Consider the following 23,156-nt stretch of genomic DNA (forward strand, 5'->3'; position numbering starts at 1 on the left):
CATCGCCGTCGCCTTCGTCTTCGCCCTCGCCGCAAAAGTAAAAAGCTCCCCAGAGACTCGCCTCGCCGCGCCTCGGCGTCTCTTCGGCTTAGCCGTGGACTCGCCGCGTCGCGCTGCGTCTCGCCTCGCCACGCTTCTTCGGCTTGGCTTGGCTCTGCTCGGCTCGGCTTCGCTCGCAGCGGCCGCTCATATTTCACACTTCACGACAAAGCGATTAAAGTCGCGCAAACAATCTGTTATTGGAGTTGTTGCAATTATGTTTACAAAGACATTAAAAAAAGCCCAAGCAACAACAACAGCAGCAGCGCGAAAAAGCACACACACACACACATGCGCGCGCGCGCACACACTCAAAGCTTAAGCTCGAAGCGAATACGACAAGGACAACAATAGCAACAACACAGACGCAGACGTTTCTGAATCTTGAACTGAAACGTGAGTCGTGCGACGATACACATAAGCAACAATAACAACAACTACAGCAACAACAGCTACAACAACAACAAGCAGGCATGCTAATGCTGTAGTAATGAGGAATGCGACTTTGGGATGCCCTGTAGGCGCAGCCTTAACTTCTGTTAGGGGTATCCCGAATAGCTTAAAGCTTACCACATTTTGGCTTGGTTACATTGATGCCGTAACAAGGAACACCTTAGTATCCTAGCCAAAAGGAGCTAAGCTTAGACAGCTTGCGTTTAAGCTTGTTGGGAATTTTAACAGTTTGTTATATGCATCTTTTAAACCGCATTTTTATCACTTTCAATTATTCAATCTTTGATGTACATATGTGATGTACATTGGTAATGCTATGCTAGCTCAGTTAAAGTTCATGGCAGTTCGTTTTGCTGCTCCTTTTGGTGTAGGGTACAGGCACACAGCTTTGGCTGATGGCGACAACCAATAAAATGTACAAAATAAAAGAAAAATACTTATGCGAACTGGCAGTTAAATGTGAATTTGAGTGGAAGCCAAAGACGCAGTTGAAGTTGAAGTCCAAATCGAAAGATGAACAAAAAACAAACAAAAAAAAAAACACATCATAGCCTCTTCAGCGTCAACAAATGAAGCGTGATATTTGCATGCTGGGGTTAAAGGCAACGCCATGCTTATAAACTGGCCCTGGTATTGGGCTAGATCTTGGCAAGAAGCAGATATAAAAAAAAAAACACAGTAAAAAATGTGCTGCATCACGTTTGAAAGCCCTGGCAATTAGCTTTAATTCTAAGCGGATTTCGCAGATACGAAACGTGTGACAGCTGATGCTGATGTAGCAATTTGTTGATCGATCTATTTCCCAACTACTTACAGCATGGAGAAGGGGAAAGGTGGCGGGGGGGGGGGGGGTCTACTTGTGCCTGTAACTGAAACGGAGCAACACGCCAAAGGGCAGACAATCCAATTAGTGTGTGGAGCTTAGCGTTAAGGGCTCATAGCACGTGCTTAAATTAAATGCAGAGACTTGAGACTTAACTAAAACTAGGCACTGACAAAAAAATGCTAAGAAAATTAGACTTAAAACAAGTTGAAAAATGCCTAAGCTAAGAGCAAATGTCTTGTGAAAAGAAGGTGCTTGTTATAAGCATAAAGTTAATCTTAAATCAAGCATAGATCTGCTTCAGTCAAGAATTGCAATGCTTTTGAAACTTAACTAAAGCCGAGTACAGAAAAAAAGCCAAGAAAATTATAATTGAAACAAGTTGAAATATGTTAAAGCAAAGAAAAAATGTCTTTTCGAAAGAAGATACTTTAAGCTAAGCTGTGGCATGAAGTTCTTACAGTACAGGTACTTAAATCAAGCACAGATCGACTTCAGTTAAGAATTGCATATTTTGAGTTTCTGTAGAAAAAAGCCAGGTGCCTGGCACCGGCGCCAGACTGTACAGTGGCTCCTCGCTGTTGGCCCTATTCAGCTGTCAAATGTGCAAAACGCCTCACACTTTCGTTCCGGACACTTGAGAAACGGCGCTCAGTGGGTGCTGGCGGAGGCAAGATCGGAACGGGAGAGCAGCTACCCGACTTAGGATCAGCTAAGCGAAACACTTGAGCCGGCGAACTGGAATTGGAAACCTTTTGTTACCATTAATCCGAACAGAGTTTTAGCCGCAGTCAGGCGCAAAGTCATCCACACATCGATGACGATGATGAGGAGCAGCAGGTGACTGCAGCAACGTCTCAAGGGTCGTGTCAGAGGCTTTCTTTCGTGGAGGGTGCGGACCGTCATACAGCTGAGATTTTCACTGGCATTTTGTACGCTTCATGGAAAATGTTTTGTAACCAATTTCTTACACCTTCGTTTACCTGTTGTCTGCCAGCTCTTGGAGTGCTTGCTCGTGGAGTGAGAATGATGCTATGGCCATGGAGTGCCCCCTCAAGTGGTTTCTCTCGAGTTCTTGTCAGTTGCATGTTCTTCGATTTTTGACAGATGATTTTGTTTCTACTTTTTTTTTTCGCTCTTTGGGTTTTTTGTGGAACGGGTTGTGGCCTGTGGTCGTGATTGAGGTCCGATACTGTTGCATAGACAGCTATTAATATGTTTGATTACAGACATCAATTTCAAGCGAAAAGCAGTCTCGAGCTTCGAGACTCGAGATCAACACGAAAGAGCGACTCAGGCGATCGACAAGAGGCGCTTTGGCTCGTGTGCCACGAAACTTTTAAAACGATTTTCAAATTTCAAATGTATTTTCATGCTCAAACAAAAAAAAAAAAAAACAAGAACTAAATAGAAAATGTTGTTTAAAACAATGAAGAAGTCTCTGCAAGCTGTAAGACAAAGCAACGCCTCTTGAGCTCGCAGCGTGGGACTCGGCAGCTGATGCAGCTGCGGCTGTTGCGCTTTTCGTGCCACACATCTTTTGTATCTATGCAATCCTGCTGCACAATATTTATGGTTTATGATGGCCCGCCCGACAACATTGTGCGTCTGAAGTATGCGCCTAATTTTTACCTGTACAGCCAAGACGGCGAGTCCTGTTTGCCCGCTGGCGTAAATACCCCGGTGCATACGCTGTGCGGCAACAGGTGAGAGAATAGTTTTTAGTTTTCATTGCCCGGCCAACACACAAATATCTTTCAAACACACAATGTTGACAGCGCGTCTTAAAATCTGTTGGCCAAAAGACAAAAGCCAAAGCGCCGTAGTTTCGATGCCCACGCAGATCAGCCACACACACACACACACACACACACACACACAGGCACACACACATGCGCACAAGGCAAGCGGCGAACTTGAGTGCTTATAAGGCAGCATTTACACAAGCCAAGCAGCTCTCTCTCACACACACACACACACACACACACATTAACACATTCATACAGAGAGCAAGCGAGCGGGAGAGAGAGCGAGAGTGGGAGAGAGATCGTGCGCGCTTACCTGAGCCTCATGGCTGTGCGACAACAACTGTTTAAATGCTTCGCCGCGAATTCGCCGCATTTAAGCGATGTTGGAGAAAAAGAAGAAGAATAATAACAGCTATGAATTTCGGTACATACACAATATACGAACTTACCTGTGTTTTGCTCGTGTTCGCAACGAATTCGTGAAGCCGCTGCAACACACACACACACACACACACACACACACACACACACACACATACACGCAATAGCACACACATACAGAGGACAGCTGTCAGTGGAAGTCAAGAGGGGCTTAGGATTAAACAGTTATTGATAAGCGCAAGGATTGCGTCGAGTAGAGATCTATTCAAATATGCACTCGATAGGGGTATTCAATTATATGGCAAATTATTTAATGAGCTGAAACCCATATTTGGGAAAATCGAAAACAATTTAGAACAAAGGGAATTTTATTTTATAATAAATATGTTATTGTATGTTATTATAAATTTTTCCAGAATTGGAGCTCTGCTCCTCGTTGTTCAGTTTGGGTACTCTAAATATATTCTCAATAGTATTCTATATATTCCCAGCCTTGATTTGAAGTCTCGCTAGAGTTTATAGGGATATTTCCTGAATGATTCATATACGTATTTCTATTTATATAATCGAACAATTTGGCAGATGTATAAATAGATATGCATCTAACAAAATCACAGATTTATAAATATGTATGTATCATTTTAAGATATACCTGCCCCAAACTTTTTACTCGTAGTTATATAAAATAAAATCATAAGAAGTGTCATATGACAAATCACACTTTTATGATTAGAAGAAATGAAATGCAGGCCTACAATATTGAGATATATTTATCCCGACATACAATACATTAATCAATTATATCTGATCAAAGTCTAATGCCAGATGCTCGGTCGAATGTATAGCTTAAGTTATTATTCTTAAATCGAGTCGATCTAAACACAATCTTTAGTTACTTTTAGTTAGATCAGACATCTTTTAGGCTCCGTCAAGTGTAGGGTATTCAATTGCAATTGTTGCAGGAGAAGGGTGGGGGGGGGGGGGGGGGGGGGGGGGGGCATTTAAATTCTCATAGTTTTATATTACTTGGCTGACTTTTCAGATAAAATTGCCTTACATTGCATTTTGGTTTTTACCTGTGCCTGCTGCACTAGCTAGCATTCGTGTGCCTCCTGCCAGTCGAGCTGTGTGCTGTTGTGTGTGTGCGTGTGTGAGCGTATATGTGTGTGTGTACAAATCTATTGTGCAGCTGCACAAGCAACAGGCTGTTGAAGCATTTCTTTGCCTCGCTTCGGTTTGCTTTGCTTTGCTTTAGTTTTGTCTGCCTGATCTTCGCCAAGAGATCTTCGCCGCTCACCTTTTACCAACGCCGTTTACCTGTATTCTTTTATAGACGTTTCGCTCTTTACCTAACTCGCCGTGAGTACTCTATGCTTGCATGTGTGTGTGTGTGTTGGTGTTGGCTGGTTGGTTGTTCGCTCTGCGCTGTGCATTGCGCGACGTCTGTTTCGGCTTCAGTTTCGAGTTCAACGTGACGCTGCGCAGACGCGAATTGCCAGAGTCGAGAGTCGAGAGTCGAGTCCAGGCAACGATTCACTCGATATTAAAAAGTAGCAGTTCGTATCTCGCATCGCTGCCCCCCGCCCCTTCGCTGTTGCCGCGACTTGCCGCTAATTTAGTGCTAATCGAATATAATACTTGGGCATAAAATAACAACAAATAAAGAGCTATCTATCGCGTAGCTGTTGTTTAGCGAGTGCTGCAAGAAGAAGAAGAAGCAGCAGCTAAGTGAAATATATATATATATTCGAAAATATATTTGTTGTGATTTCGCTGCTAATTGGTGCGACAGGGACAAGAAAGACGCGGCTCAAAGTGCAGCTGCAGCTGTGTGTGTTTTTATTTGTGTTAGCCAGAAAATGGCTCAGTGTTTGTGCCAAATAACAATAACAGCAACAACAACAACAACAACAACAACAACAACGACAGCAAAAGGCTTTACATTAAGCTTTTAAAAAGGCTGCGCCTGCGCCTGCGCGCGCGTTCCCTAACCTCAAAATACACACACACACACACTCAGAGCAAAAGCTGTGCGAGTCGAACTCGAAAAAGAGAACTGAAAAGCTGCCAGCAACAAAAAGCTACAACAACAACAACAAAAGCCTTCGTAATGTGAAACTGGTTCCTATACAAAAAAAAAAAAAAACAAGCAGCAGCTACATATACAGCAGCAGCTACATATGCACACATACACACACACATACACAACACACACGCACACCAATTGCAGCGACAACAACACAAACAACAACAATAAAACGCAGTGAAAGAGTTCGTAAATTTTGTTGTATTTTTGGCACGCAAAACGTAGCAAAATTTTGCTTTTTCTTTGAGCTGACAACGCGAAAAACAACACGCGCAAAGCGGCAAAAAGTGTTTAAAAAAATATCAACGAGCACAGCTAAAAAAGTTGAAAATTGTTGCCAGTTTCTGAAATTAACAAAGACACGCTCATGACGTCACTGGCCTTAGGCGCACGATCTTAATACGAATTTGTGGCCCAGTTGCAATCGCTGCGCGATGCGCGCATTCAAATTGTTTCGGCGCTGCGGCAGCGGCCTCTGCCTGCCGCTGCTGTTGCTGCTGCTGGCGCACTGCGTCTGCGTGTGGCCCGCCTCGGCGGCCCGGGACCGTTATACGCGCCAGAACGCCAAGCAGCGCCATCAGGATGCCTATCGCAGCAATGCTGCTGGCCGTGCACGCAATCGTGCTGCCGGCGGCGGCGGTGGACACGAGCGTGCTGCAGCCGCGGCGGCTGCGGCAGCGGCTGGCAACGCTGCCATCATGGCCAACGGTGGCGTTGTCGGTGATCACAACAAGGACACGTTTCCCAAAGGCAAAAGTAAGTGTCAATCAAAGCCAAAGAAATGAATTGCGTCAAATGGAATGCTTTAGAGAATGTTTAACATTTGTGGGACATGTTAATGCAATGTTAACAATGTGCTGTTAATAGAATGTTCTGTCCATTGGGCAAATATATATATATATATAAATGTAAAAAAAGGAATACTAAGCTATATTTTTTAAAGTGCGTGGCATGTTAAGTCTATGTTAACAGTGTGCTGTTAATATAATGGACAGCGTTTGCTGCGCAAGCCTTGAACTATAATTACAAATATCGAATATTAAGCCATACTTTTTAAAAGATGATCTCTTTTATTATATTTACAAATACTAAATGCTTTGAATCTTACTTTTTGAATAGTAGTGGCAAATTCGGCCTTCGGCTGAGACAATACCACATTCAAATAATATTATTAGGCTATTGATGAGCTTCTACTGTCAATAACAATTTGTTAGTAGATCTTATCAAATCAAATTGTATTTCATTATTGATCTCTTAAGATTAGAAAGATGTTTAAAATTGAGAAAACAAGCGACGGGTTTGAATCTACAAACAAGACCTCAAAATATGACAAATCCATATTAATAAGAGGAATAAGTGAAGAATATATTTCTATAAGTATAATATTTCATTTCAAGCCAGTTTCCACGAAAGATCAGCTTACTTAACTTATAAACGAACTTGGTTGAAACTAAAGGCTACTTAAATCCCTTTGGGCATTTGAACCCGGAACCATGTCGTATTTATTTGCTTTAATGACTCGGTCAGTTGGGAAACACAACTTGATCAAGGTCGCCAATGGATATTGAAAATAATTATAATTGAATGCGTTCCTATTCATGCAGTAGAACAACAAACTTCAAGCTGAACCTGTTTAATGTATATTTATATATACATATGCATATAGTTTATTTCCAGCTTTGTCACACTCTCTCACATCAGTCATGTGCACACATGTGTGCATCCATCATGATGTTATATGCCTGATGTTTATGTAGATTTGCCTGCTCATATATCATAATCATATCAAGACATTTGGCCCGAATAAGTGCAACTGCAGCCCCCCAAAAATACCCAAAAAATACTCGTATTTACCTCGACTCATATCTGTATCTGTATCTGTGTCTGTATCTGTATCTGTGTGTGTGTGTGTACTTGATATGCAGCTCCGCTTATCTTATCGTACGTGCTGCAGTGCACCAATGTTTGGTTTTGGTTATGGTTTGGGTTTCAATTTTTTTTTTGTTTTGGGCCCTTGTTGGCATTTCATACCTTTTACCTGTGCCCAGTTGGCCGTTGCTCGGGCCTCAACCTCTTGACTTGGGCGCTCGACCCCCCCAACTCCCAAACGCACCCGCCACTGTGCTGGTGCGTAGCTAACTTTAACTTATTATTGTACTTTTATTATCAATCCGTTCTACAAACACAAAACCCTGTAAGAATTTCCACTGTTTGTGCGCATTTCGTAACCAACTCGAAACTCAATTTTTGCTGCTGCTGTTGCGCATACGACGCGTTGACATTGTTGTTGTTGTTGTTTTTGTTGTTGCAGTTAAAGTTGTTGCTGTTGCAGTTGTTGCTGTTGCACTTTTAAGCAAATTCGCCATTTCTCTTTGTCAGCAACAACAAATGGGCGACACAATTTCCAACTAAAATGGCGACTTAATTTGTTGACATCGCAAGTATCGCGACTCGCAACCCGCGAGTATCGCGTTTGCTTTTTGCCCAGCTCGAAAATTAATGAGAACCCATAACAGCCAACAGACGAGGGCAGCTCAATATGTAAACGATATTTAAAATGATTATTGCCACAGCTAGATATGAGTTTGAATATGCTTTTCAGATCGTTAAGCGCTAACCCGTTAACTGTTAAACATTTTTATAACCATTTTTTACTGCTCTATTTGTTTAAATATGTTTATTTGGAGTCTGACAACTTTATCAAGCTTTCTAATGGCAGCTGATCCCAAATATCAATATCGTTTTATAACTTTTTTAAGTTTTTTTTTTTTTATTGCATTTTGAAACTTGAGAATTGTTTTATAAAGTATCTCACTGGAATATTATGAATTTGGAATACGGAAAAGAAAGAAAACGTTTGTCTGATTTTATGATTTTATTTTTTTTTAATTTTTTATGTTTAAAGGGAATAACTTGATTGAAAGTTAGAATTAAAGCAAAAAAAATTAATTTGAATAGTTTTTTAATTGCGTTTTATGGCTCTAATAATGTTTATTTATAATTTAATTTAATATTGAATAGATATTAATACTTGATTGATAATAATTTTCAACAATTCGAATATTGAGTTTTATACTCGATAAAAGATGAGCTTTAACAGGTTATATGAAAATTTTTTAAAATTATTAAAAGCACTAAGTCTTGACACAAAATTGATCTAAAATAGATTTTAGATAATGAACCTAACTATATTTAAACTCTCCTCTTGTGAATAGGAAACAATTTGAATTCAAGGTTTCTTTTTGTGTACAGCCAACATATTCTGCCTTTCCACTTAAGATCCAGAAACAGTTAGCTTACAAAAACCTTTTCGTATTCTAATATTATCTAACATTATAAACGGTTGCCCCTGCCCCAAGTTGCTGTGGCCCGAAAAGTAATAGCAAAAAGCGTATTGCGCGTTTTTATTATTATTTTTTTTTCTCATTTATTTTGTTTGTATCTTTAAGCAAAACATTTGTTTGCGCAATACTTTGGTGCAAATATTTGCATTTGGCGGGCAAATATGTTAACAATTCGCCTCCGTTCCCCCTCGTTGTCGATATTCAGTGATCTTGTAGCTGCAAATTAATAAATGTAGCCCCCGGACCGCAATTGAACAAATATTTAGATAACAGTTGGGGCTATCGCCAGTTACACAAATGCCGTATGCTAATGGATCCAGCTTAATGCTTGTATTCTCTTTCCCGGATATGGCCAGATAAGAAGTTGGGCATAAATATTGCCGCTGCCTCCGATAAGCCGCATTCAATAACGCAAATGTCTTCCCTAGGGTCTCCAACACCAATTGGCAATTGTTTGAGTGCCCTTTGGGGGCCCAGTTGTCGGTTCTGTAGAATCTGTAGCCCTGCTGCCACCATATTATTATATATATATATATATTTTGCACAGCTACAAAGTCGGAGTCGGGCCAAGCGGTTGGCGATTTTATGACATGTCGTCGTGGCTGTAAATAAGCACAGCTGCAACAAATATGCAAATAAATGCCAGGCCAAGAGCCGCACGTGCAATATAGAAAATAAATACCGAATGCGATCCCTAACAGCAAAACTAACGAGGACAACGGGCATTATTGTTGCAATAACTACAAATATTGGGGCAGCAGAACATAACTATATTTACATTGATTCGATACGGGAAACTTTAAAGTAAACACAGCTCAAAGCTATTTCACCCAAAACAAGCAGTTAACATACGCAGCTCGCCTTAACAGTGGAAGAATATGTTAGTTAACAGAATTTTACTTTTGAGATCGATGTTCATTGAATAATTGCATTAATATGCTTACTTTAAGACACTATCACATAGATCCAATAAAAGGAAATCAAGAAGCAATCAACCCACGATCCTATGTGCATAATATTTATTTTGGCCTTTTCTAAAGTAAAGTAAAATGGGATACAAGTCTCATAAGTGGACTTTAGTTTGTTATTGTGTAAGCCATACAGAATAGACAAACAATGGGTCTGGCTTATTTTTCTTGAAGTGCTGCCTATATCATAAGTATCGTATAATCTTTGCATATCTCAGTTTTCTATTTAAGTAAAGTGAATACTTAACTAATTTTAGTTAGCGAAAACCAATTTGGCAACCAAATTGCAATTGGCAGAGAGAAACCAATTTTGAGTTATCCGCAAAAGTGAACATTCTTTGACAACTTTGGCATATTTTCTTTTCATTTTCATGGGCACTAAAAATGTTTGAGGTAATTGTAAATAGTTATTGCTTTGTTGCTATGCTTTCTTTGTTTATTGTTGGCTTTGGGGCTGCACTCGAATGCCTTTTGGCCAGTCCAAGATTTGAGAGCCAATGCGCTCTGTTCTAGCCGAACTGAAAGGTCTCACAAGCGCGCTTTGCCTGTAACTCTAGCCGAGTGTGCGAGTGTGTGTGTGTGTGTGTGTGTGTGTGTGTGTGTGTGTGTTGGTGCTTGAAAAACCACATTCCATAGTGTGCCGACAACAACAACAACAACAACAGCATCCACTGAGAGCTAGCCCCATAAAATGCTGTAAGCTCTGGCTAATTACAGCGTCAGGCACGCGCTCACTGTAACTGTGTGTGTGTGTGTGTGTGTTGTGTGTGTGTGTGTAGCTGCAGCTGTGTGCTGCCTAGTTTGCATAGCATTTCTATAATTCCCGATTAAGACATCATATATACTGAAAATATGAAAATAAACTGCAAAACGTCAATTGCAAGTTTTTATATTTTTGAGCTGTTGAACTTTAATGCCAGTTTTGTTGTTGTTGTTGTTGTTAGTTAGTTTTAGCCAAGCCAACTATAGTATAGAGTGCGCAGTACCTAGTCTTTATAAAAATACTGGTTTTCTAAACCCACACACACACACGCGCGCACACACACAACAAACACACAGACACAGCTAGACGCAGAGCTCAGTTGCAAGCGTTGCGCTGGCTGCTGCGACTGCGCAGCTCTCAGCTCTCTCTCTCGCTCTCGCTCTGCTCTCTTTTGTTTGCTCTCTGCTTACAAACACACACACACACACACACACTTGAATTTACACATTTTACGACACTTTTTCTTGACAACTTTTGGAGACTGCACTTTAACTTTTTCTCAATTGTCGCTTTACAAAATGCTGTGTCTTGCTGTTGTGGTCCACCCTAAAAGCTAGGCACAGCTACAGTCTGCTCTTTGTGTTGTTGTTGTTTTCTGTGTGGGCGTTTCGATTTCGAAACTTGCAGCAGCCAGAGTCACAGTCACAGCCACAGCAGCAGCAACAACAGCTTCCGCAGATACGAACTACGCACAGTGGGACCCAAGCACGTTTTCGCTGCCAAAATCATAATTTCTTAAAGGCAGCAGACATTGTCAATTTTTGTTAGAGAGAGAGTCCTTTGTAAGGACATTCTTTCTTTTATTTTTTGTTTAAATTCGATTTATTGATATTTTGTAAATGTTGTTTTTTTTTTTTTTTTTGACTCGACCCCACTGTGCCTCTGCCCACGTATTTGTTGGCTGTGCGCTTGGTTCTATGCCTAAAAATAGCTAAAATGTTGATGTACTGAATATGCTTTGAGTCCAGCATTCGACTTGGCACCAAAAATAGCGCCAGGGCGTGCTCATTAAACCAGCTTTGGAGCTGAGCTTTGCTGCTGGCGGTTTCTCTCGCTTGGACTTTGCACAAGGCTCAATCGGTGCAATCGGCGGGCTTATCTAATGGCCGCATTGTTTAGCTGCAGCATCTGCCTCCACTCGCAGTTGTTGTTGTTGTCGTGAGGCACGACCTGCGCCCAATTGTTGTGCTCAAAACTAAATGAACGCGCATCGAACACGAAATGGGCAACAAAAAGCGCAGCAAACCTCAAGCCAGGGCCAGCATTTTGTGGCTTGAGGTCTTTAGCTTCTTAGCTGTTTTTCTTGTTGTTGTTTTTGTTGTTTTGTTTTTGGCCCTGTCGCGGTGCTTTGTTGCTGTGTTGCATGATCTGGCGCTGCAAATTTGTTGAAGATGCGCTTGCAGCGTTTTCTGCGAAAGATTTGCAGCTTGGCCGCAGCTCGTTGCGCTTATTTGCCTTTGTCTTCGTGACGCCACGACATAGAATACAACAACAACAACAACAACAACAGCAACTGGGCAACAACTGACAACAACAACAACCACTTATGAAAGAAAGTTGCCGCGCCGCAGAATTGTTTGCGAAATCCGCGCACGTAACCAAGCGCCAGATCAGCGCAGTTGCCGCTTGGCCTGTGGCCAGCGACGGAGAAGGAGGAGAAGGAGGGGCGACTGCGGTGATGAAGAGGGGGAGGGGGTGCGGGTTTACCCATAATGAGCTGCGTGTATTTAATGGGCAGTCGCAAATGAATTTATTAAGCGCACTTTTACACAATTTCATTGTAAATTGAACGCGTGCCGCGACTGAATTGTCGCAAAACAGTTATGAATTATTTATGTGGCAACGTTGCGGGGCAGCTGCCACAGCAACTGCAAAATTGTTGCCACAACAAACACACACAGGCGCACGGCTAATCTGTGACACCTAATCACATGGCGGCACATGGCGCTGCATCTGCATATATATATATATATATATATATATATATATAAATATATAGTTCGATATATGACGAACTTTCACCGCAGCTTTGTTTTTTTTTGTTCAGAGATCAATGTACTTGTGTCTCAGTTCGAATTGTGGCAACAGCTTGCGGCCATAACGGCCGACGCCTTGTAATTTTGTTGATCAGAATCTGCCCACTAAAAGGCTATGGTGAAGGGAGGTGGGGGGGCTATGGGGCATGCTGAGCAAACATAAATTCTATGTAGGTAAAAAACAAAGCATGCTTAATGCCCTTTTAAATCTTTTGTTATTTTACAACAACAAGAATCTATGGTCCGTTGTTGTTGTTGTTGTAGCCTTAGGCAAAGGTACAACTCAGCAATCCAGATGGTTCGGCCACAGAGTTAAAAATCTTTTCCACGAAATGAAAATACACACAAATACACACACACACACACACGCACAGACACAGCAGACAGCTCGAGGGAAAAAGAACAAGAAGCGGCAGACGAAGCTGAAGACGATGTTGTTGATGATGAAGAGGTACGCAGCGGGGCGAGGCACATAAACGTGCGCAACAACAACAACATTAACAACAACAACAGCACACAGACAGAACCGGCTAAGCGAGTCTCATGTCTGAAACAGAGAACTGAGCAGCGAGAGAAGCGAGTAGCGAGAACTGTGACTCGAGTCTCGAGTTTGGAGTCTGCTGCTCCTTGCCTAGACTTACTCTCTCTCCCTCTCAAGTTCTAGTCGTTGCAGCATTCAAATCGATTATGCAGCCGTTTGACTTGCCACACGAAAATGCGTCGTGCAGCCTCAGCCTCAGCCTCAGCCTCAGCGCCCCCCCTTAGCCCGCCCCGCTTGCCAACACGCTGTGGCCTTTTCACCAGCAGCAAAAAGATCGAAGCCGAGTCGAAGAAAAACACAATATTTAGAAAGTCAGCACAGCGAAGCTTGGAATGCGGTTGGGTCTATTAATCAGCGCGTCAGCAATACAACGAAGGGGTTAACGTTGTGGCAGTGGCAGGGGCATGGGGAGGGGGCTAGCTAGGGCCGGGGCAGAGGGCGAAGTTGAAGACGAGTCGTCGTCGTCGTCATCATCATCATCTTCTTTGTTCTGTTGATGGCTAAGCAAATACAATCGATAAACAAATACAATGAGGCCCCCTTCGCCCCGCTCTACCCCACTTAGCTGCTAAATGTTATAGTACATTCAAGTTCGTTGCCTAAGTCTTTTGTTTTAATGAGCACATCGCTTGAATTATGACTTGGATTTGTTGCCAGACGGAGATAGCTGCACAGATTAAGAGCGAGAGAGAGGGAAAGAGTCGGTCGCTCATTAGCGTCGCGACGCTTAGCCTAAGGATTACAAATTAGCCTTTTTGCCACAGCCAAGCACACACACAAACACACACAAACAGTGAGAGAGAGAGAGAGGCAGTTAATGCGGGCGTGTCCGCAGCGCAAAGAAAAATCGCATATGCAACATCTCTGAGGCATTTCACAAGAAACATGCCCCCCTGCCACAGCCCCACCGCCAGCTGCTGCTGCTGCCGCTCGCAGTTCGTGTCTTAAGTTTCAGGCAAGGAGCAACATGAAAAACTCTGCTGATAAATTGTGCGCGATAAAGCCGCAGTCGCAGTCGGAGTCGCAGTTCGGCTTGAAAAGGGTTTCATGCGGCGTTCGGCATGAGAAATGGCAAAAGAGTAGACTGGCCAGCGGCTCTCGCTCCCTCCCTCTCCCCCCTCTCTCTCTCACTGTTCGTGCCAGCATCATCAGCAGCAGCAACAGTTGAGGACAAAAACAAAGGCCAAGAATTTGTACGAAAATTTTTGCGCTTCGATTTGCCAGCAGCCGCGCTTTTGATCAATGTGCGCCGCTTCGGGACCCAGGTCCCAATGTCAACTGCAGCCTCACCTTTTATTCTGCTGCTGCTGTTGTTGTTGCCGCTGTTGTTGTTGTTGTTGTTGTCTTTTAAGCCTGGTCCAGTGTGTTGTTGGGCCCGCGGCATGCATTGCGGCGCATAACTGCAGGCATTTAAGTTTTTGTCTTCTTTTTTTTTTTTGTACGTTTCCCAGGCAAACTCAAGAATTTCGCATTTCGCATTTCGCTTTGGCGACAAACAAAATATTTCTGCCAATATTTCGTTGCGAATCTTTCTTCATAATTATTTTGAAATTTTTTCGCTTTTACGTGCTGCCGTTCCACGAAACGAAATCAATAAAATGCGCAATATTTATGGCTATCGATATTTGTTTTTTCTTCTCTTTTCTTCTTTTCGATAATTAGCCGAGTAAGTGGTGGGCGTGCCCGTTGCCCGTGGGCCACAGCAAGTGGGTGTCTATGTCTTCGAACTGCAGCTCCAGCTTTGTCTCTCGACACATGGCACACTTTTGCGGCCCACACGGACGGCCGCGTACCACGACCCGTACCGCGACCCACGTAGCCCTTTCATAGAATATAATCAGCCTAGTAGTTGGCCATGCAAATGCTGGGAGATGCACACGAAACGTCTCTGTTTAGGCTGGCAGCCAAAACAGGTCGCTGACTAATGATAACAGCCGACCGTCGGAGTCGGGCCCGTCTCTGACTCTGCCTCTGCCTCTGACTCTGACTCTGAATCTGAGTCTGGGTCTGAGTCTGCGTGGGCTGCTAATTATTGAAAACGCCAACTGAACTGCGACTTGGCAGCGCCCACTTGTTTTGTTGTTGTTATTTAACTTTTTGTTTAAGTTGTTTTCATTGCTTCCGAGCGTTAAATACAAAAGACTTAGGCAACAAACTTGCGCTCAGCTCCAGCTCTGCTATTTCCGTTTATAATTCAAACGAAATTCATTTTGATTTTAATTTTAATTTCTTAGCATTTGCATTCACCTGTAGCACATAATTCAACACCTACCTCTGGCTCTAATTAGACAACCTCTCAAAATTAAACACAGCCCACACACAATGCGCTGTTCCGCTGAAATCAAGCATGAAATGTCTTTACTTTCCCTCTGGCCCCAGCCATGTGGCGACCTAATTTTTCTTAACAAAATTCACCGCAGCCAATTGAAACTTACGCTAACTACCCTATATCCGGGCAGAAAACGAATCTATATCGAGTTTTCCTCTATCAAATAATATTTAGCTCTAAGCTCCAATCTATTTTAAGTCAACCTATATAAATTGTTTCTCCCGCCCAATCAAAGGAATGTTCCTTAAACCAACTCAAATTCATCTTAGCTAAATTTTAACTCTTGCGTCTTCCTTACAGTTTGTATTGGCACCAAGAGTCGCCTGTCTGTGCCCTCGAATCGGGATCATCATTATCGCAATCTGCGCGATCGTTACACGAATTGCACCTACGTCGATGGCAATCTGGAGCTAACCTGGCTGCAGGATCCCAATTTGGATCTCAGCTTTTTGGCCAACATACGCGAGGTGACGGGCTACATACTGATCAGTCATGTGGACGTGACCAAAGTGATATTTCCAAAGTAAGTCGAGAAGGTCACCGAGGCTTTTTTCTGGAAGTACGGGAAACTAACCTGATTCCAATGTCCGTTTGCTTGCAGACTTCAAATCATACGCGGCCGCACGCTGTTCAGCCTAACTGTCGACGAGGCGAAGTATGCCCTGTTTGCCGCGTACTCGAAGATGAACACGCTGGAGATGCCCGAGCTGCGGGACATACTGCAGGGCTGGGTGGGTTTCTTCAGCAACTACAATCTGTGCCACACGCGCTCCATTGTCTGGCGCGAGATCCTGTCCGGGGTGAACGATCACTACAACTACACGTACAACTTTACCGCCGAGGAGCGCACATGCCCCAAATGCGACCCGTCCTGCGAGCGAGGCGCCTGCTGGGGCGAGGGACCGCACAATTGCCAGAAGTTCAGCAAAATCAACTGCGCCCCACAGTGTGCCCAGGGTCGTTGCTTTGGCCAGGGCCCGAGGGACTGTTGTCATCTGTTCTGCGCCGGCGGCTGTACGGGACCGACGCAGAAGGATTGCATTGCGTGTAAGAACTTCTTTGACGATGGCGTCTGCAAGGAGGAGTGCCCGCCCATGCGCAAATACAATCCCACCAACTACGAGCTGGAGGCGAATCCCGAGGGCAAGTACGCCTACGGTGCGACCTGTGTGCGCGAGTGTCCCGGCCATTTACTGAAGGACAACGGCGCCTGTGTGCGCAGCTGTCCCTCCGACAAGATGGCCAAGGATGGCGAGTGCGTGGCTTGCAATGGGCCCTGCCCGAAGACCTGCCCCGGCGTGCCAGTTCTCAACTCGGGCAACATCGATTCGTTCAAGAACTGCACCGTCATTGAGGGCAATATACGTGTCTTGGATCAGACCTTCTCCGGCTACCAGGACATCAATTCGAACTATACGATGGGCGCACGCTATATACCCATGCATCCCGACCGCCTGGAGGTGTTCTCCACGGTGAAAGAGATCACGGGCTATCTGAATATTGAGGGTGTGCATCAGCACTTCAAGAATCTGTCCTACTTTCGCAATCTGGAGGTCATTCACGGCCGTCAGCTCATGGAGAGCTTCTTTGCCGCGCTCTCGATTGTCAAGTCCTCACTCTCCAGCCTGGAGCTTCGCAATCTGAAGCGCATCAACTCCGGCAGCATTGTCATCCAGCACAACGAAAAGCTCTGCTACGTGAGCAACATACGCTGGTCGACGGTGCAGAAGTCCAACGATCAGATGCAGTACATCAACGAGAACCTAAACACCTCCGAGTGCCGTAAGTAGCTGCTTATCCAAGCAATTGAATTTTCGGGTCTAAGTCAATCTCTTTCACCCCGCAGGCAAGGCGCGTCAGGTTTGCTCGGATCAATGCAACAGCGACGGCTGCTGGGGCGCCGGCCCGGACCAGTGTCTGAACTGCAAGAGCTTTAACTACAATGGCACCTGCATCGCCGACTGTCGCAATGTCACCAAGTAAGTGTCCAACTCACCCATTCAGCTTGTCAATCTTGCTAACGCCTTCTTCTTTTATTTCACAGAACCTACCAGTTCGATGCGAAAACCTGCAAGAAGTGCCATCCGGAGTGCCGCACCTGCTCGGGACCCGGCGCCGAGCACTGCGACGAGTGCGTCCATGTGCGCGACGATCAGCATTGCGTGACCGTCTGTCCGGAGAACAAGTACTCGGACTTTGGCATCTGCCGCAGGTGCCACGAGACTTGCGAGGGCTGCACGGGACCCAACAATACGATTGGACACGGCGCCTGCAACACGTGCAATCTGGCCATTATCAATGCGGATGCCACGGTGGAGCGTTGCCTGCGCAAGGATGACAAATGCCCCGACGGCTACTACTGGGAGTATGTGCATCCGCAGGAGCAGGGCTCGCTCAAGCCGCTGGCCGGCAAGGCCATCTGCCGCAAGTGCCATCCGCGCTGCGAGCTGTGCACCAACTACGGCTTCCATGAGCAGGTGTGCTCCAAGTGCGCCGGCTACAAGCGACGCGAGCAGTGCGAGGACGAATGCCCGGCGGATCACTATGCGGACGAGGAGAAGCGCGAGTGCTTCGAGTGCCATCCGGAGTGCAAGGGCTGCACTGGACCCGGCTCCGAGGACTGCCTGGCCTGCCGTAACTTCAAGCTCTTCGCCGAGAGCGAGGTGTACGACAATTCGACCCTGTTCAACTGTACCTCCAAGTGCCCGCCGGAGTTGCCGCATGTCAACTATCAGTCGCACTTCATCGGACCCCACTGTGCGTCCAGTCCGCCGCGTGGCTCCAAGCTGACCGCCGGCCTGAATGTGAACATGATTATCATCATCTTTGTGGCCGTCTTTATACCCGTGATCTGCGTGCTCTGTGTCATCATCTACATCTGCCGGCAGAAGCAACAGGAGAAGAAGGAAACGGACGACCTGGCCAAGGTGTTCTTCGGCTGCGAGGACTCGGAACCGTTGCGCCCCTCCAACATTGGCGCCAATCTCAGCAAGCTGCGTATTGTCAAGGACGCGGAGCTGCGCAAAGGCGGCGTCCTGGGCATGGGTGCCTTCGGGCGTGTCTACAAGGGCGTCTGGGTGCCAGAGGGCGAGAATGTCAAGATACCCGTGGCCATTAAGGAGCTGCTCAAGACATCTGGCGCCGAGTCCAGTCAGGAGTTCCTTAACGAAGCTTACGCCATGGCCACCGTGGAGCATGGCAATCTCCTCAAGCTGCTGGCCGTCTGCATGTCCTCGCAAATGATGCTCATAACACAGCTGATGCCGCTCGGCTGCTTGCTCGACTATGTGCGCAATAATCGCGACAAGATTGGCTCTAAGGCGCTGCTCAACTGGTCCACCCAAATAGCCAAGGGCATGTCCTATCTGGAGGAGCGGCGCCTCGTGCATCGAGATCTGGCCGCACGCAATGTGCTGGTGCAGACGCCCTCCCTGGTGAAGATCACGGACTTCGGCCTGGCCAAGCTGCTGAGTCTGGACTCGAATGAGTACAAAGCAGCTGGCGGCAAGATGCCCATCAAGTGGTTGGCCCTCGAGTGCATCAGGCATCGCGTCTTCTCCAGCAAGTCGGATGTGTGGGCCTTCGGCGTGACCATTTGGGAGCTGTTGACCTTTGGCCAGCGACCCCACGAGAATATACTCGCAAAGGATATACCCGATCTCATCGAGATGGGCCTGAAGCTGGAACAGCCCGAGATCTGCTCCCTAGACATTTATTGCACGCTGCTCTCCTGCTGGCAGCTGGACGCCGACTTGCGTCCGCCCTTCAAGCAACTGACCAATGTGTTTGCCGAATTCGCACGCGATCCGGGCCGCTATCTGGCCATACCCGGCGACAAGTTCACGCGCCTGCCCGCCTATACGAGCCAGGACGAGAAGGATCTCATACGCAAGCTGGCGCCCACCACAGACGGCTCGGAGCCCATGGTCGAGGCGGACGATTATCTGCAGCCAAAGGCGGCACCGGGTCCCAGCCATCGCACCGACGGCACCGATGAGATACCCAAACTCAATCGCTACTGCAAAGATCCCAGCAACAAGAACTCAAACAGCGGCGGCATCGGCGGCGACGATGAAACCGATTCCAATGCACGCGAAGTCGGCGTGGGAAATCTGCGCCTTGACCTGCCGGTTGACGAGGATGACTACTTGATGCCCACGGGACAGGGTAATCCCAACGGCAACAACAACAACAACAACAACAACAGCAACAATCCCAACAACAACATGGCCACAGCCGCAGCCACCGGTTACATCGATGTCATTGGCGTAAGTAAACGATGGGAATATAATAAACAGGCGAATACTAATCCAATTCTTGCTCTGTCCCACAACCAGGTGCCCGTTAGCGTCGACAATCCGGAGTATCTGCTGAACGCACTCAGCGCTGGGGAGGCGCCGATGCCCACACAGACGATTGGCATACCCGTTGCGGGTGTGCCCGGCACCATGGAGGTGAAAATGCCTGGCAGCGAGTCCACCAGCTCCGACCATGAGTACTACAATGATACGCAGCGGGAGCTGCAGCCGCTTCAACTGCTGCGCAGTCGCAGCACGGAGACGCGAGTCTAGTTGCACAGAGAAAGAGGAAGTGAGATAAAGTGAGAAAGAGAGAACACACTGCCAGAAGAAATGAGTTAATTTTGGATATCAATCTTGCCACGTAGTACCCAAGTGCCTTGTGGGAGGCATCGCCAGTTGTCGGTTGCCAGTTGCGGACGCAGTTGCTCTGATGTGTGCCTTCTGAATGCTGTTATCATAGATACAAAAACAAAACCCATTCGTCTGTAGTTGTAAAAAACAACCCCCTTCCAATAATTGTATAGTCTAGCGTACTTAGTTCCCCCCACTCACACCCCCTTTAAGAACAACTCTAGATACTTATTTAACTCTAGTTGTGTACTTTTTTCATATAGCGCTTGTAGATTCAATGTAATTACGAGAACAAAACACCGATAGTGCATTTCTTAGAAGCCCTGCGAAGAAGCCAAGAATGAAACTTGAACCCAAGTTCATCCATTTGGCTTGTGTTCAGGTTTTTCGGTATTGCATGCGGCGCCCCACTAAGCTAAAGTTATTTCTAGTTCAAGCAGCGTATCCAACAATATCTTATCTATCAATCTATCTATATCATATATATATCTAATACGAGTTATAGGCTTTTAGTGAATAGTCTCCAACTGTGATATAGTTCCTAGGCAATTCTCTATAATTAAGATTTTTTTAAATTACTTGTGAACAAACTCGTGGGCCACTGTTAAATTCTATGAATAGCCACACAGATCTTACTTTAGACAGTTTTGGGGCCTAGTTTCAAAATCAATTCGATAAATAGTTCAGATTTCATTGCGAAAAAAAAAAAACAAGAAAAACGATTAACAAGCAAACAAACAAACACAAAACAATAAATCCCAAGCGTGCCATGCATTGATTATGCAATTCTCCTAAAGATTTCGAAAAATTTGTTGGCACATTAAGGTTGAAACTGAAATATAATCTTAAGATGTTTAGTCTATTTTATATTGATCAAAGATATATGTAAATAATATACACAATCAATGCGATTATAATACTTATTTGTATACAATTAACAGCTTAACTTGTACGCATATTTACACATATACAATTTGGCATATAAATTTTAATTTAATTTAATTTAATTGCAATTAGTTTACAAGTACCTACGCAAAATTATGCATATACGAGTAAATAAAACGATTTTAAAATAAATTCTTAATTATGTTTTATTCAACGCTAGGACAAAGGGCAACTGCTGCCAGTCAGCCTATTTATTATCAATTTGTTATATACGGCAACGCCGATTTTCGCAACTTTTTGAAGAATTTACGTCTTTTTTAATTGTGTTTCAAAATCTGAAGATTTTAAGTAGATAGATTTTTTAACCTTTTTTAAATATAACGAGCATTTTAGCTCGGCGGTTGGTTGCATTTGAAATTTAACGGCTTGCCCCGTGCGCGTATGCAACGAAATTTTGTTTTCACAAAATTTCTTGTAAAAATGTTGTTTTTAGAGCGGTGGAGATATGTCGTTTCAAAACGACATATTCCCACAAAACTATTATCATGGCGGAGTTATGTCGTTTTGAAACGACATATCTCCGCGGAAATTTTCTGTCCATCTACCTGTTAGTCATTTCTGTTCGCCTGGTATTTTTGCAAAATTCTTGTAAAAATGTTGTTTTTAGAGTGGTGGAGATATGTCGTTTCAAAACGACATAATCCCACATAACTATTATCATGGCGGAGTTATGTCGTTTTGAAACGACATATCTCCGCGGAAATTTTCTGTGGTTCTACCTGTTAGTCATTTCTGTTCGCCTGGTATTTCTGCAAAATTTCTTGTAAAAATGTTGTTTTTAGAGTGGTGGAGATATGTCGTTTTAAAACGACATATTCCCACAAAACTATTATCATGGCGGAGTTATGTCGTTTTGAAACGACATATCTCCGCGGAAATTTTCTGTCCATCTACCTGTTAGTCATTTCTGTTCGCCTGGTATTTTTGCAAAATTTCTTGTAAAAATGTTATTTTTAGAGCGGTGGAGATATGTCGTTTTAAAACGACATATTCCCACAAAACTATTATCATGGCGGAGTTATGTCGTTTTGAAACGACATATCTCCGCGGAAATTTTCTGTCCATCTACCGGTTAGTCATTTCTGTTCGCCTGGTATTTTTGCAAAATTTCTTGTAAAAATGTTGTTTTTAGAGCGGTGGAGATATGTCGTTTCAAAACGACATAATCCCACATAACTATTATCATGGCGGAGTTATGTCGTTTTGAAACGACATATCTCCGCGGAAATTTTCTGTCCATCTACCTGTTAGTCATTTCTGTTCGCCTGGTATTTTTGCAAAATTTCTTGTAAAAATGTTGTTTTTAGAGCGGTGGAGATATGTCGTTTTAAAACGACATATTCCCACAAAACTATTATCATGGCGGAGTTATGTCGTTTTGAAACGACATATCTCCGCGGAAATTTTCTGTTCATCTACCTGTTAGTCATTTCTGTTCGCCTGGTATTTTTGCAAAATTTCTTGTAAAAATGTTGTTTTTAGAGCGGTGGAGATATGTCGTTTCAAAACGACATAATCCCACATAACCATTATCATGGCGGAGTTATGTCGTTTTGAAACGACATATCTCCGCGGAAATTTTCTGTCCATCTACCTGTTAGTCATTTCTGTTCGCCTGGTATTTTTGCAAAATTTCTTGTAAAAATGTTGTTTTTAGAGCGGTGGAGATATGTCGTTTTAAAACGACATATTCCCACAAAACTATTATCATGGAAACTATTATCCGCGGAAATTTTCTGTCCATCTACCTGTTAGTCATTTCTGTTCGCCTGGTATTTTTGCAAAATTTCTTGTAAAAATGTTGTTTTTAGAGCGGTGGAGATATGTCGTTTTAAAACGACATATTCCCACAAAACTATTATCATGGCGGAGTTATGTCGTTTTGAAACGACATATCTCCGCGGAAATTTTCTGTGGTTCTACCTGTTAGTCATTTCTGTTCGCCTGGTATTTCTGCAAAATTTCTTGTAAAAATGTTGTTTTTAGAGTGGTGGAGATATGTCGTTTTAAAACGACATATTCCCACAAAACTATTATCATGGCGGAGT

General features: G+C 44.2%; 1 protein-coding gene across 2 annotated transcripts in view; it reads left to right on the forward strand.

The window, feature by feature from the left end:
* The window catches only part of Egfr (epidermal growth factor receptor), a 48,342-nt gene extending 27,102 nt beyond the window's left edge, over positions 1 to 21,240 (forward strand). The window contains exons 1-6 of one of the 2 annotated variants that reach the window (XM_002050681.4): positions 4,891 to 6,286; positions 15,812 to 16,034; positions 16,113 to 17,293; positions 17,358 to 17,490; positions 17,556 to 19,779; positions 19,849 to 21,240. In XM_002050681.4, the coding sequence (XP_002050717.1) occupies positions 5,965 to 6,286; positions 15,812 to 16,034; positions 16,113 to 17,293; positions 17,358 to 17,490; positions 17,556 to 19,779; positions 19,849 to 20,082 (4,317 nt within the window). In that variant the 5' untranslated portion in view covers positions 4,891 to 5,964 and the 3' untranslated portion in view covers positions 20,083 to 21,240. Of the gene's footprint in view, positions 1 to 4,890; positions 6,287 to 15,811; positions 16,035 to 16,112; positions 17,294 to 17,357; positions 17,491 to 17,555; positions 19,780 to 19,848 lie in introns of those variants that run through there. The other variant, XM_015173609.3, reaches the window with a different exon arrangement.
* Positions 21,241 to 23,156: the final 1,916 nt, after the last annotated feature.

The sequence above is a fragment of the Drosophila virilis genome, chromosome 5, assembly GCF_030788295.1.
Source record: "Drosophila virilis strain 15010-1051.87 chromosome 5, Dvir_AGI_RSII-ME, whole genome shotgun sequence".
In the NCBI taxonomy this organism is placed as follows: Eukaryota; Metazoa; Arthropoda; class Insecta; order Diptera; family Drosophilidae; genus Drosophila; species Drosophila virilis.